Source organism: Trichosurus vulpecula, chromosome 2 (assembly GCF_011100635.1).
Source record: "Trichosurus vulpecula isolate mTriVul1 chromosome 2, mTriVul1.pri, whole genome shotgun sequence".
In the NCBI taxonomy this organism is placed as follows: domain Eukaryota; kingdom Metazoa; phylum Chordata; class Mammalia; order Diprotodontia; family Phalangeridae; genus Trichosurus; species Trichosurus vulpecula.
This window is the reverse complement of record NC_050574.1, coordinates 67,933,411-67,948,681: the sequence shown is the minus strand read 5'-3', so window position 1 is coordinate 67,948,681 and position 15,271 is coordinate 67,933,411. Positions and strand designations below refer to the sequence as shown.

Below are 15,271 nucleotides of genomic sequence, written 5' to 3'. Positions count from 1 at the left end.
GTCTCTTCTGTGTGCCGGGCACTTTGCAAGGTTCTGGGGCCATACAAAGACAAAAATGGAACAGTTCTTGCCCGTGGGAGACAACATATGCACATAGAGTTATGTTCCAAACAAATACAAGCTTATTGGGGGGCAGGGAGCACAGGATGAGAAAATGTCTCATATTGAAGGTGGTACTTGAGCTGAGATTTGAAGGAAACTAGGTATTCTAAGAGAGGCAGGGGAGGAAGGAGTACATTCTCATCAGTGGGGGCCCCTTTGCAAAGTCAGGGATCTGGGAAGTGGAGTATCATGTGTAAAGAACAACCAGCAACCCAGCTTGGTTGGAAAAAGTAGTGAGATGAGAATGTGAATGATAGCAAATGGTGTGCCATGGTCTGGACAAGGACTATGTGTTTGTCTACATGTCATGTCCCACTTCCTTATGGGCAGAAAAGGAGGGCAAAGCCCAGAGTGTGCTCAGGATTAATAGGAGAGAGCATTCTTCAGTATAGTGCCTTATTCCAGATCTCACAAATCTCTAAGATAGAAGATCCAGGGTGTTAGGAAGGAAGTCAAGTCAGCAAGCATTTGTTAAGCACCTACTACATATTAACACAGCATTAAGCACTGGGATACAAAGGCAGGCAAAAATAGTCCCTGTCCCAAGGAATTCAGAATTTAACAGGGGAGGCAATATGCAAACTACTATGTACATGCATGATTCTATACAGGAGTAATTAGAGATAATCACAGAGAAAAGGCACGAACTAGCATTAAGAGGAACTGGGGAAGGCATCTTGTGGAAGGCGATATTTAAGATTTGAAGGAAGCCAGGGAATGCCTGAAGCAGAGAGGAGAGAGAGTGTTCCAGGCATGGCGGACCACCAGTGAAAATACTTGGAGTCAAGAGATGGGGTGTTGTATTAGAGGAACGGCAAGGAAGCTGGTGTCATTGGATCAAAGAGTATGTGGAAGTATAATATGGTCTGAGTTGAGGACTAATGGGTCTAAAGTCCAATGCAGTCTCCACAGAACCAGGTATAAGGGAACCACACTGAACACAGTGTTTCAGTTAATGACAAGTCACGCAAAGTATGAACCCAAAGCAGCGCATGTTGTAGCCAACAACATAGGTTATCTCTTTCTACAGCGATGCTATGCCAGCCACCACACCAACCCCTGCCAACTGAAAGTTATACAGCTAGACAAAGGTGAACAATGAAAATCAGTGATACTGTTTTTCTGAAGGTAATTTTAGAAGAGTTCTGAACGTTTCAAACAATGCCAACATCAGTGAATAAACGTATAGCCTCCTTTACTTGTAATATGACTTTGATAAAGAATCTACAGTTAGGTAAATTAGGAACTGGTTGAACCAGATCTAAAATGGGTTAAGAAGTGGAAGTAGGAGGGTCTTCAGTGGAATTTCATGGGACTTTGAACTTGGCCCTGTTCTCTTCAGTACTTTAGCCGGTGACTTGGCCGAAGACATAGATTAAGAAATAAATCTATGAGGAATTAGCTAACACATTGGATTTCATAATTAAGATTCAAAAAGATCTGGACAGGCTACAACAATGGTCCAAATCTAATGATGTGATATTGATAGGAATAAATGTAAAGACCCTGGTTTAAACGTAGGCATGGGAGAGATATGGTTAGAAAATTGTTCATGTGAAAAAGTCTCTGAGGATTTTAGTGGACCTAATGTCAATCAGCAGTGTGATGTGGCAACCTTCTTCAGTACTTCAAAGATTTCTCATTTTAATGTGGTGTAATCTGATATGTTGATATGATTACAGCTTTTTTATAACTTGGCAGTAAATAGCCCTCAAAAGTTACTGTGGCTGAAAAGTTCTTTACTCTATGGTCACTAGATAAGCCTTCCCAAAATTAGCTAGGCTAGTCCTCAGACAGCAGACACACAACTTGTCCAGCTTTTGTAGGCCTTTCCAGGGCTTGTGTTTCCCTGGCCTAGTATTCCAAAATTCAGGGTCATTGCTGTATCATAATGAGGCCTTGGAATAGTACTTTAGTGGTCCTACTCTCTGTTAATTAGCATAGACAGTCTTAGGTAGAATCAATAGAAGCAAGGTCCAGATATTCAATTCAGTTCCACAAACATTTATTATAGGTCTTTTGTATGCATGGCACTGTTCTGGGTTTTGGAGGATACAAAGAATAAAAATGACACAATACCTCTCCTCAAGGAGCTTCCAGTTTAATGGAAGAGTTCACATTCTAATAATTAAGGTTGTCAATGCATTTGCCCTGGTCACACCATATGTGGAACATTGTATTCTCTTTTCGGTGCCACCTTTTAAGAATGGCATTAACAAGCTGGTGGCCTATCCGGAGGAGGGTGACTAGGATTGTGAAGGACCTTGATGCCATGAAATACAGGGATCAGCTGAAGGGTCCTAGGCACTTTTAGGTTTCCTAAGTTACCATGTCATCCTCCTGGGCCCCCAGCGGTGTGGCCCCAACTTACCTCTGCAGCCTCATCAAGTTATCCCACAAGCACAGGCTGTATCAGGTCCTGAGCTAATTGGAGTGGGGTGCAAGTGTGTGAATAATGAAAAGTAACAAGAGGATATATGGGATATATGTGCATACATAAATAAATTCATGATACATGTAGAGTAGATGGAGGGATGCAACCTTTTCCCATCTGCTTGTCACTACTCTCTGCCTCAAATGTATTTATTTATCTGTGTACATGTTATAGTCTTCAGTAGAATGTAGCTCCTTGAGAATAGAAACTTTTGTTTTTTATCTAACTCCTGCTTGGACACCTGCATTGGTAACTAAGGTGGGGCTCCAGGTGGGGCCAATGAAGGGAGGTCTGATTATATCTTCACTCCCAAGCAGGTCCCAAACCCCCTAGCTACTAGGTGCTGAGCCTATGTGGGCATGAAGACCCCAGGGTCCTAAGGGGAGTTGCTAAGACCAGAACCAATAGTGAATTTAAGTTCTGGTCACTCAAATAATGTTTGATGACGGCTAAAGAGTGCATAAAAAGAGATAACAGAGATATTTGCTTAGGGCTCTCACTCTTGGCAGTGTGCTGATGTGGAGACTCTGGGCAGCTGTAGTTAAGAGCCCTCCAGCTTGTAAACCCGGATCTTCAGACTTTGTTAAACTCTGGTAACTATGCATTGAGATTTGAATCAGACAAGGTCTGTCTGTTGATGTTTGTAATTTGTTTGTATTTGCTCTGAAGTTCAGGGTGCTGGCTTTTTCCCCTGAACTAAGTGAATGATATTTGTATGTTGGATTAAAGAAAGATTGTTAACCCCTTAAAGTTGCTTTCCTTAGTAAAGCAGATCAAAAGAATCTGGGCTTGCAGCATTCTGTGTGCTGGTTGTTGTTGGTTTTACACAGCCACAGTAGCTGCTAGCAAGATTGTTGCAACAGCACCGTATTTCCTACTTAGTAATCCTTAAATGTTTACTGAATTGAAAAGAGAGGGAGGACACAAAGTAATGAATGGCTTAAAGGGGGTTCTGCTCAGCCCCAGAGGAGAGAACTAAGAACCAGGGGAGGAAGATTTGAGGTGAATTAAAGGCCAGTTCCAAAAAGCATGGGCTGCCTTAGGAGGCAATGGGTCCCTTTTTTCTGGAAGTATTCCAGCAGAGACTAGATGTCTTTGTTCTATGGGCAGAATTGGTTTTCACTTAAACACATGTTTTTCTTCCTTTCCTTTCCAGACTACCGAGCACTGATAGAAGAAATACTGTACGATGAAAGTAAATTTGCTTTTTGTTCTGCTCTTAAGAGTATCTCTATTTCAGCCCCCTAATGAAGAACTGGAGAAAGAGAAAACAGTGCAAGGGAACCTCAAGAGGAACATAGACGAAGAATCTAGAAGGTTACAGCAAGCGCATGAAGAGATCTGTAGACTGACCAAAAAAATAGATATGAAGGAAAAAGAACACAATAAACTTGGTAAACTTGGAATTTATTAAAAATCATCATCTCTGACTGTTGTAATGAAGCTTTGTCAAAATCATTTTCATTTTACAAAATCAAAATGGAGGGAAAAGTGTCCTCTGATAAACTGAAGACAGCTTGTAGGCTGCCCTGAGAGCCTGTGCTCATGGAGGCCAAGTGCTCTGAGGGCTGCCATACACAGCCACACTCATCACGTCTTTGGGAGCTGCTGGGAGTTGGATTTATCTCTTCCACTCACTGATTTCTGATGTTTTGAAGCAGCTCACTTAATGTGACTAAGCTTTTTTTTCTTTCCTAAGTTCTTAAAGTTCTTTTCCTATTTATAAAGTGTCTCTGTAAAACAAGGATACTAATTTCGAGAAGCCGTGCACACAGATCTATCATGTTCTTTTACAGACAGATCTTACAAATTGATTTTCTCTAGGCTTCTGTTTTGGACTAAAGAACTTTTCCAGAATTGGGGCCTCTGATTTAAACTCATAAAATAGGTTACAGAAGAGTCCACATTTTGTATCCCTGGAGTAGACCTTCACATAGGTCACAGTTTCTTTCCCTAGAGAAAAGCTGCCATGTTCATGTTGCTGAATTCGAGAACTATCCATGTAGACCGTTCTCCAGAACAGTTTTAGCGCAGAGGAGAGCGGGATTTCCTTTCAACTTCATTTGAAGTTGGAGGTTTCAAGGGCATCCTTAGTGTGGAGGATTTCATGTTAAAGTGCCTCTATGTCAAAAGCGATCGAGTGTAGGGTTAGAGTGAGTGGGGTTAGAAAGACCTGGGTTCAAAGCTTCTCTCAGAGGATCCTGAGCCCTGGGCAAGTCTCTGAACTTCTCAGAGCCTCAGTGACCTCATCTGTCAAATGGAGATAAGAACAACACTTATCTTATAGAGTTGTGATGAGGATCAAATGAGATAATATAAAGTGCTTTGTAAACTTTAAAGCATGTACAAATGCTAGCTGTTATTAATATTAATAATAATTTCCACTATTTAATAAATTATAAATGATTTATTTCTTATTATAATATTATCAATAATAAATTTAACGCCTAACTCCCACAGTTGTCCTGAGGATAATATTTGTAAAATACATTGCAAACCTTAAGGAACTATATAAAGGCTAGCTATTATTATTATGATTAATGCAACAATCTTTGACCTGTATTGACTTTGTGGGTTGAGATAATGACAAGTATACTTTTATAAAAACTGCTTTGAGATTTCTGCTTTACACAGAGCTAAGAAGAATTTAGCTTTTCTTTGGAATTTTTATTTTTTGAAAATAATTTTATTTTCAGTTCCAAATTCTCTCTCTCTCTACCCCATCCCTCACCTATTGAGACGGCAAGAAATATGATATCTATTATGCCTAGGAAGTCAGGTAAAACATATTTCCATATTAGCCATGTTGTGGGAAAAATAAGAAAAATGAAGAGAAAAAATATGCTTAAATCTGCACTCTGTCAGTTCTCTATTTCTAAGTAGATAGCATCTTTTATTATGAGTTCTTAGGCATTTTTAAAGCAACTGATACAACATTTTAGTTGTTTTTAAAACTACTAATTTTAAAAAATATTCCAATTACTTATTTCTATTCATCTTTTGCCATTACAATTTGATTTAGAATATATTTGTTACAAAACAGGTTTATTTTAACAATTAAAGAGTAGGATAATAATGTGATTTGAGAGATTAATTCTTGAGGTTATCTGATTCTTAAAATCAGTGATAACTATTTCCTGAACTACTTGTCATTTTTTCAGACTGAACCATAACTAATGGGTTTTTGCATATTAAGATTCTAAATAGTTACTCCCCCCAGTTAGTGACGACCTACCTTTCCCCCTCTTGGACTTCATATAGCCCTTCATGAGCACTTCTTGCATCATGTATTATTTTGTGTCATAATTGTATATGTATATGTGCATGTGTTTATATATACATATATAACATATATACATATATATGTGTATGTATATATACACACAGATACACATATATCTGTGTAACCATAACTATAGCTATACCCTTATACCATACTACGCTACAAGCTCCCTCATGGAGCTACAGGGACTGTTTCTTAGCTAAAAATTTTATCTTCCCTATCTGCAAGCACAATCAATCAACGAGCATTTATTAAGCCCATACTGTATGCCAGCCATATCCAGGCTTTGGATACAAAGACAGAAATGATGGCTCCCAGCCTCCAAAGAGTTCACTGTATAGCAATCAACAAGCATTTATTAAATGCTTACTATGGACCAGGTACCACAGGGGTAGGGAAAAGGGAGAGGGGATACAAAAAAAGGGCAAAAACAATCCAGGCCCATAAGGAGCTTACATCATAATGCAGATAGACAACTTGTACTCATATAAATATATACAAAATGCTCATGAGGTGGCTTTGAGAGGGTTGCAACTTGGCAGCTGGGAAGATTAAGGAAGGCTTCGTGTGTCTCAAGCTGATTCTTGAAGCAAACTAGGGTTTCCTAGAGACATAGGTGAAAAGAGAATACACTCCATGCATGGAGGACAGCCAGTACAAAGACTCTGAGATAGAAGAGGGAGAGCATGTGTCCAGAGCAGTGAATAGGCCCGGAGAGCTGAATCACAAGAGTATGTGGAAAGGAGAAAGGAAGGAAGGAGAGAGAAGACTGGAAAGTAGAAAGGGGCCAGGTTGTGAAGATATTTCAAACTGACTCAGTCCATTGTTCAATTAAATTAGTTTACCTGATGTATTTTATTTGTTTTAGTCTTCAAAAGTAAAGTTTTAAAATGCTTTCAGTTTTTTCATAGTCACATTTTTTTCTGCATCTTGAGCCTAATGGTCTATGAGACTTCTAATGACTATAATAGAAAATTTGCCTTCTATATGCCATAAATTGTGATCTTGCTTTGAAAGATGTGAATGAATGAAAAAACATTTATTAATTAAACTTATACTGTGTGTTAGGCACTGTGCTAAGTGCTATGGTATAAATGAAAAAACAAACAGTCCCTGTTTGATGTTAGGGAACTCATATTCTAATAGAAGAAGAAAGCATATATAGGGCATGGTGGCCAGGGAAGAGAGTTTTGGTCTGGGTAGTCATAGAGATGGCAAGTTGTGACATAGGACAGTCAACTTACATGTGTTTTTTAGAAGCAGTTGGGGGTGGGGGCAGGGTGGGAGAGAATAGATTGTACACTCCAATGGCAAGATGGCCTGAATGGATGACTGGATGGGATATGAAGGTGATGGATGGTCTGGTCTGGTGTCTGGAGCCAGCTAGATGTAGTCGGCTAGCTAAATTTGCACCCACTCTGTCCCCAGGCAAGATATCTGAGCCCCAAGAGAGGACTTCCAAAATGGATGGATACAAATTTGATGTTTATTCTAATTTTTTTTGGATGGAGATAGACTAATATATAAGCTGATTATTTCAGTCAGTCATTTATTCATTTAACTAGTATTTTTAACACCAATACACCAATAGTAATAATAGAATATATTTAACGTGGCACTTTATGGTTACAAAATGCTTGACAAATATTATCTCATTTGATACAATGTGCTCAGGCTATGAGATATGGGGGACAGGAGGAGAATATAAAAAGACTGATAGTAGAAAAAGTGCTATCCTTGGAGTTAGAAGACTGGGTGTGTATCCCTCCTCTGACACATAAAAAATTTTTCTAAAACTCTTATAACTGTGGGCAAGTCAGTTCTCTGAGACTGATTCTTTATCTGTAAGAGAGGGGTTATATTGTGTATTATTGACCTCACATAATTATGTAGAAAACAAAACTTTATAAATCTTAAAGGCCCACGTAAATATGTTGTTATTTTTAAAATGATACCTGCCTTTGAGCTCAGAATTAGTTAGATAAGACATATACGTATGAAACATTTAAATATGAAAAAAATAATACAAGGCAGTGCTTAATTAAATTCTAAGGTCTGATATAGTCTGAAGTTAAGAACAGTTTCATTTTTTGTCTTTGTATACCCTGTGCCTATTGCAATCCCTGGCACATGATAGGTACTTAATAATGCTTGTTAAAGTTATTTATTTTTAGTTTATTTGTGGTTTTACAACTTTGTTTTGTTATTCTTTGTGCAATTCTGAATATTTAGCCCAGTTTAGTTAAAGACTTTTTGTTTGTTTAAAGTCTACATTGGAGCACTTTACATTTTGCCTTTGAAGATGCAAAGGAATGAAATTTGGTGAATAAACATATACTAATTTGATATATAAGTAAGTATGCAGTATTTCTTTTTCTTTTAGAGCTTGCCTTAGAATCAGCCCAACTGGAAATTGAGGCACTAAAAGAAAATTTGAGAAGACTTAAAGAAAATGGTAAGTCGTTTTAATCATTGTTAACATTTTCAGATCACATAGGTACAGTATTTCATTTTGGCTAGATATCTTATATTTCCAGTCTGCCAAATGTCTCCTCAGCTTCAATTCCTTCACTAGTAACAGAAATTTATAATTACCCAGATGTGAATTTGTGAATTTACTACTAGGATTACATATGTAGAAATCTTTGCAGTTAAATCTCACAATCAGGACATCTCATTGTTAATAGAATAACTGGGTGACTCAGTGGATAGAGCTTGGGCCCTGGAGTCGGGACAACTTGACTCCAAATCCAAGTTCAGACACTTATTAGTGACCCTGGCTGGGCAAGTCACTCAACCTCATTTGCCTCCATTTCCTCATCTGTAAAATGAGCTGGAGAAGGCAATGACCAGCCACTCCAGAATCTTTGCCAAGAAAACCCCAAATGGGGTCACAAAGAGTTGGACGTGACTGAAACAACTGAATGATAGAAATAATTGGAAATATGAACACATATGACTAATTACAATTTATGTTCCCTGCTTTAAGAAAATCAATAATTTAAAATAAAAAAATTACAAGCCAAATAATTAAGGGATTATCATTCCCATAAAAATTTATTTCAGGCATTATGTAACATGCCTTTGATCTTTGCTGCCTCTAATCCCTACTACTAGAGATACTGAGGCCCTGGAGGCTAGGCTGATTGGTTGTCCACACTAAGTAGGTTTTGATGTAGTGAGCCCTTAGGAGTAGTAGGCTGCCAAGTTGCTTAAGGAAGGGCAAGCTAGCCCTTGTCAAAAACAGAGCAAATCACACTTCTGTGCTGATCAGTAGTAGCCCCTGCCCTTTCAGCCTGAGTGAGATAGGGACACCCCATCTAAAAAAAAAATGTTGTTGGTTGTTGTTCCAGTACTTAGCACAGTACTTGACACTTACTGTTTATTGACTTAAGTCATTAATTGACTTAATTAATACTTAATGTTTACTGACTAATGGAAAGTTATGAATAGGTAATTTATATAAGAAGAAATCCAGGCTATAAATTGCCATATGAAAAAATGCTGTAAATCAGTGAGGTTAAATTCAAATAGAAATGATCCCTGGGGGCAGCATATTGACTTAGAAAAAGCACAAATTAACATCCTTTAAATTGTTTTGTGGAACATTTCCCAATTACATTTTAATTTGGTTGATCCTGGGGAGTTTGACACCTCTACTCTAAACCATTATTAATCAGAGAAATGCAACTGATGGACCACCTCCTCATTAACTCAGCAGAGTTGACAAAAAAGAAAAATGACTAATGTTAAAGGGCTGTGGGAAAGCAGAAATATTAATGTACTGTTGGTGGAATTGTAAACTGATTCAGCCATTCTGGAAAGCAATTTGGAACTATGCCCCAAAAGCTATTATACTGTGTGTACCCTTTGACCCAGGTCTGTGCCCCAAAAAGATCAAAGAAAGAGGAAAAAAGACCCATATGTGCAAAAATATTTACTGCAGCCCTCTTCGTGGTGGCAGAGAGTTGGAAACTGAAGGGATGCCCTTCAGTTGGGGAATAACATAATAAGGTATGATATATATATATATGTATATATATATATATATATACACACACATACATATATGATATATATTTAACATATTTTATGTGTGAAAAGATGAAAGGGATGGTTTCAGAGAAACCTGAGAAGACTTATATGAACTGATACAGAGTGAAATGATTAGAATCAGGAGAACAACCTATGCAGTAATAGCAATATTGTGAAGATAATCAACTTCCAAAGACTCAGGAAGCGTTCAGCACAATGACCAACCACAATTCCAAAGGAATCATGATGAAAATGTTCTCTGTCTACTTCCAGATAGAAATGTGATGTACTCAGAGGAGAGATTGAGACAGTTTTTGGGGGGGGGTGCATGGCCAAAATGATGATATGTTTTGCTTGACTATACATGTTTTTGGTAATGGACTCAGAATGCAAATTGAGACATCTTTTTTTCTCTTCTTTTCTTTCTTTCTTTCTTTCTTTCTTTCTTTCTTTCTTTCTTTCTTTCTTTCTTTCTTTCTTTCTTTCTTTCTTTCTTTCTTTCTTTCTTTCCTTCTTTCTTTCTTTCTTTCCAAAGCAATACAGGAATTTGTTTTGTTTGACTACACATGTTTGTAATGAATTTTGTTTTGTTTTGTTTGTTTTCTTAACAGGAGGAGAAGAAAAGTAGAGGTGGTTAGGAGAGAATGTGAACCTGAAAATAAAATACAGGGTGTCCCTAAAGTCTGGACACATAGGAAAAATGCATATTTTGAAATATTTGAAATATTAACAGACCTTAGTTCCCTAGACTTCCTTTTCTGGAGTATGCTAAAGGAAAAGGTGTACTCAAAGAAAATCACAGATGCAACACACTTGATTAAACACATAAAGAGTGAATGTGCTAAAATTGATGGCAGCGTGGAGTTATTGCATTGAGTTCACGTGAATCTTGCAAAGCATATCAACCTTTGCATCACAGATGATGGAAATCATATTGAGGATGTTATTTGTTAATATTCCAATTAAATAAAATGTTGTTGAAAATTTCACTCATTTCATTTCTTGAAAATAGGCATTTTTACCTGTGTGTCCAGACTTCAGGAACACCCTGTACAACTGAATTTTTTTTAAGTTTCAGAGAGGCCAAGATACTTGAGGACTAAGAAAAGACCATTGGATTTAACAATTAAGAGATTATTGGCAACATTGAAGAGAGAGTTTTGGTTGAATGGTAGAGTTGTAAGTCAGATTGTGGAGCAGGACATGAGGAATTTTCTTGTAAAAGTAAGGAAATACAGGATGAAAATATGAGGTGTTTGGAGGGTCCAGTGAAGATTTTTTTTTAAGATGGAGGAGACCTGAGCATGCTTGTTGGCAACAGAGAAGTAGCCAGTAGCTCACGAGATAATATATATAAAGCACTTTGCAAACCTTAAAACTTTGTGTAAATGTTAGCTATTATTATTATAAGAAGAGATTGCAGATTGGAGAGAGGCATTGATTGAAAGAGAAACTTCTAGAGAAGAAGAGTGAGAATAAGATGGAGGCTATGAGTAAGGGTTGACTTTAGCAAGGAGAAAGACCACCTACCTCTTTGTCAAAGATTGGAGTAAAAAAGGAGAGAATGGGTGATGATGGAAGAGTTTTGAGACTGGTTTTCAAGTTATTTTTAGCCCGGGTGTTGAAAAATATTTCAAGGACAACAATATCACATTTAAGGCATTACTGATTTTGTATAATATTTCATGTCATTCAACTACATTTAGTTCATTGTATGGGAATGTGAGTGTGCAGATTCCCCAAGACGTGGATAAAGTTCTAACCCTTCCTTTCTTTCTTCCTTCCTTCACAAAACCTTAAACCCAGTTCACTCTGAAGCTCTTATGGACATATGCTACACAGGAGAAACACAGATATCCTGGGATCATGATTTCCAGTTGACGCTTTGTCAATTGTCTTGTGTTATTGTATTTATGGCTTAATTCAGCTAAGAAATTTCCTTTCTCATGGTATGGTTAAACACATATGGAAACCATAGATTTGAGTAACATAGACTTCCTGAGTTGGGATTGTTCTAAAGTGTATTTAAGCCTGGTCATTCTTTTTTCAGTCACTCAGAAGTTTCCTTCTGGCTCCATGATCATGTATCTGTTAGCTTTAAGGGAACAAAACAATATGAATTTATATGTCACCTAGACTGTTTACCTCTTTTAACCAATCTTTCAGGTCAACATTACTCATGTTGCAAGAGAAAAAAAGGCAGGAAAAAGAAATAAAGTGAAAATAGTGTGCTTCAATATGCATTCAGAGTCCATCAGTTCTCTCTCTGGAGGTAGATAGAATTTTTCATCATGAATCCTTTGGAATTCTTGTGAATCATTGTATTGATCAGAGTAGCAGTTTATTTTCATTACAGTATTGCTGTTTTTTGTGTACAATGTTCTCCTGATTCTCCTCACTTAACTTTGTATCAGTTCATATAACTCTTTGCAGGTTTTTCTGAAATCATCTCCTTTGTCATTTCTTATAGCACAATAGTATTCCATCGCATTCACATACCTCAGCTTGTTCAGCCATTTCCCAAATGATGGGCATTCCACGATTCCCAATTCTTTGTCACTACAAAAAGAGCTGCTGTAAATATTTTTGTACATATAAGTCTTTCCTTTTTTAAAAAGTCTCTTTGGGATACAGACCTAGTAGTTGTACTGCTAGGTCAAAAGCATGGGGCTGGTCAGACGGCATGTTACTAGAAGGAAGTCAAGAGGAAAGGGACTTCCTGGCAAAGATATCCATCTTGGGTGGTTGTTTTATTTTTCTGAGTTTTTTAAAGACTTTTAGGGTGAGACAGGCAATTTCTAAGCTCTGCTCCACAGAAGTTACTGTCCCCCTATCAATAACAACAACAATTATTTATATTTATGTAAACTTGCTTTGAGGTTGGAAAGTATTTCCTCAAAACAGCTGTAAGGTAGGTAGTGCAAGTATTAATATCCCCATTTTACAGATGAAGAAATGGAGGCTCAGAAAACTTTTGACTTGCCCATGGTCACAAAACTAGTAAGTATCTGAAGCAGTGATTCTGGAATCCAGTAGTGCTCTTTCTACTCCACCCGCCTCACCTCAGAAGCCCCCCTTAGTGGCTTGGTACTATGAAGATTGGCTCCAAGGAAGTAGTTCGTATGGCATTAGCTGCTATGATTCATTTTGGTATGTGGAAAAATACCATTTTGTGAGATTACAGGGATGGAAAAGTAATAGACGTGGCTTAAATGTCAATGATGGCATCACCCAAATTGTCCTTAGATTCAGTTTTGTCAATATATTTTGTTACTTCCCTTGTTTTAGAATCAACCAACCTGCAGGAAGCAAAGCAACACAGTCAGAGACTGGACAGAGAGACTCTGGCATTAAGAAATCATGTCCAGAGAGACTCAGAAAGAAAATTGCATGTGGAATTGGTAAGACTTTAAAGAACTGCTTTGTAATTAATAACTTCAATATTATTAATACACTGTACTACCTTCGTAGATGTACAATTGGTGCAAATTATGTCCCAATTAGTACAAATAATGAATCCCACTAATGTGCTGCATTATTCCAATTCACACTTTTTGTAGTTATAATTATATGTAAAATATGGCTATTGATTCCAGCCCAATGGAAATATGCAATGAAAAAATTTAAAATAAAATTTTATCTGTTTATTCACATAATAACAAAGGATAAGAAAAACATTACTGATTTAAGCTAGGTAAAAGAGTAGTTAAAGAAAGTGAAATTAAAAAAAATTTTAAATGACTGAACATTGTATCTAAAATAAAGCCTACGTTGATGATATGATGAAAACAATGTCGTTTAAAATATTTTAGCAGCACAGACTGAACTGTCTTCTTTCTTTAAATCTTCATACATACACTAGTAGGCACAAAGAACTTTATCCACGTCTTAGGGAATTTGCACACTCACATTCTCATACAATGAACCAAGTGTAGTTGAATGACTTGAAATATTATATAAAATCAGTAATGCTTTAAATGTGATATTGTTGTCCTTGAAATATTTTTCAACACCTGGGGTAAAATAACTTGAAAACCAGTGTTTGAAAACAACTTTACTCACCCATCCTTCATATTTGCCTGCCAAAAAATGGAAAGCAATCAATATGCTTTAGTGTCTCTGAGCTTTTGAGAACAATTAACAAGAATTGGTTTTAATTTAAAATCTCCTTTGGCAATACCTCCCAAGAAAAGTTTGAGGCAATCTGTAGACACTTTAAATCCAGGTTGAGTTTTTTCTTTCTTAGAACTATAAGTTCTGGAAGGAAGCCTTTTCTAGAGCAAGCCTATTTTATCCGCATTAAAATGTATTGATCAGTGTATCCACTTTCTTTGATTTTTTTTTCTTCAAGACATTGGCATATTTAGCTTCATCATCCTTATCTACACTTGCCACCTCTCAGGTAATTTTAATGTGAAATTGAATAGGATTTTAAAATCAGTTGAAATCACAAACATTTTCTGTAAATGTTTCTTTACTATCTACTTTATTTCCATTTTCCTTCACTGCCTTAAATAAGCTTGAAGCTTTTGTCTAAATAGCTGTTCTGCCAAGGAGAATGCATTTTTTATTTATTTTTATGGTATAATAGTATTATGTTCATTGGAATAGCTCTAATTTAAAACCACATGGTAGCAGCTGAAAATATGGCAGGGTAAAGGTCACAGTTTCTTTGGTACCAGTCCTCAACCCAGTTTATTAATAACTTGGATCTCAAGATCCCTTCTGAATCACTCAGCTTGCCTGAGGAAGACTTTCCTTAAGCTTAAGCAGAATCTAAGCTGCTTTATGCAGGAGAGGTAGTGTTTCTAGGAATATGTGGCCTTAAGGAGACCTGGACTTAGATATCCTGAAGTCCCTTTCTATGCAGGTAAAGAATTGGGGGTATCAGTCTAGAAACTATCCATAAGGAAAAGTTTATCTCCTCTTACTCCACTGCAGATATACACATGTAGCATAAACATACTAACATATGCACTGACAGATTATTTATACACATATCAGTTACAAAATATATCAATATATAGGTCACTTACAAATGTGGAGATGAGAAAAAAATAAATAGATGAGACACAGAGATCAGCACAGGTACACTAACACCCAGGATGCAGCCAGGTGGTGTCATCCTCAACACTTACTAGCTGTGTAATCCTGGGTAAATCACTTGATCTACCTCAGTTTCTTCATCTGTGAAATGAAAATCATAGTAGTAATCCATGTCCCAGGCTCATGAAGATAAGATGAGATATTTATAAAACCCCTTGCAAACCTTAAGGCACTATATATACATGTATAAGTATATGCAGAAGAGAGGCTTCTGTGCCTAGCATAGTGCCTTTTACATAGTAGACACTTAATAAATGTTTGTTGAATTGAATTTCCAAGTATTCAAGCACTCAGAAAGTTAGCTGGAGTAG

General features: G+C 37.0%; 1 protein-coding gene across 1 annotated transcript in view; it reads left to right on the top strand.

Annotated features, from left to right (window-relative positions):
- Positions 1–15,271, top strand: part of CCDC30 (coiled-coil domain containing 30) — a 145,632-nt gene that overhangs the window by 10,709 nt on the left and 119,652 nt on the right. Inside the window, 3 exon segments of the mRNA XM_036745742.1 lie at positions 3,693–3,930; positions 8,203–8,274; positions 13,143–13,255. Of these exon segments, the coding sequence (XP_036601637.1) occupies positions 3,726–3,930; positions 8,203–8,274; positions 13,143–13,255 (390 nt within the window). The 5' untranslated portion in view covers positions 3,693–3,725.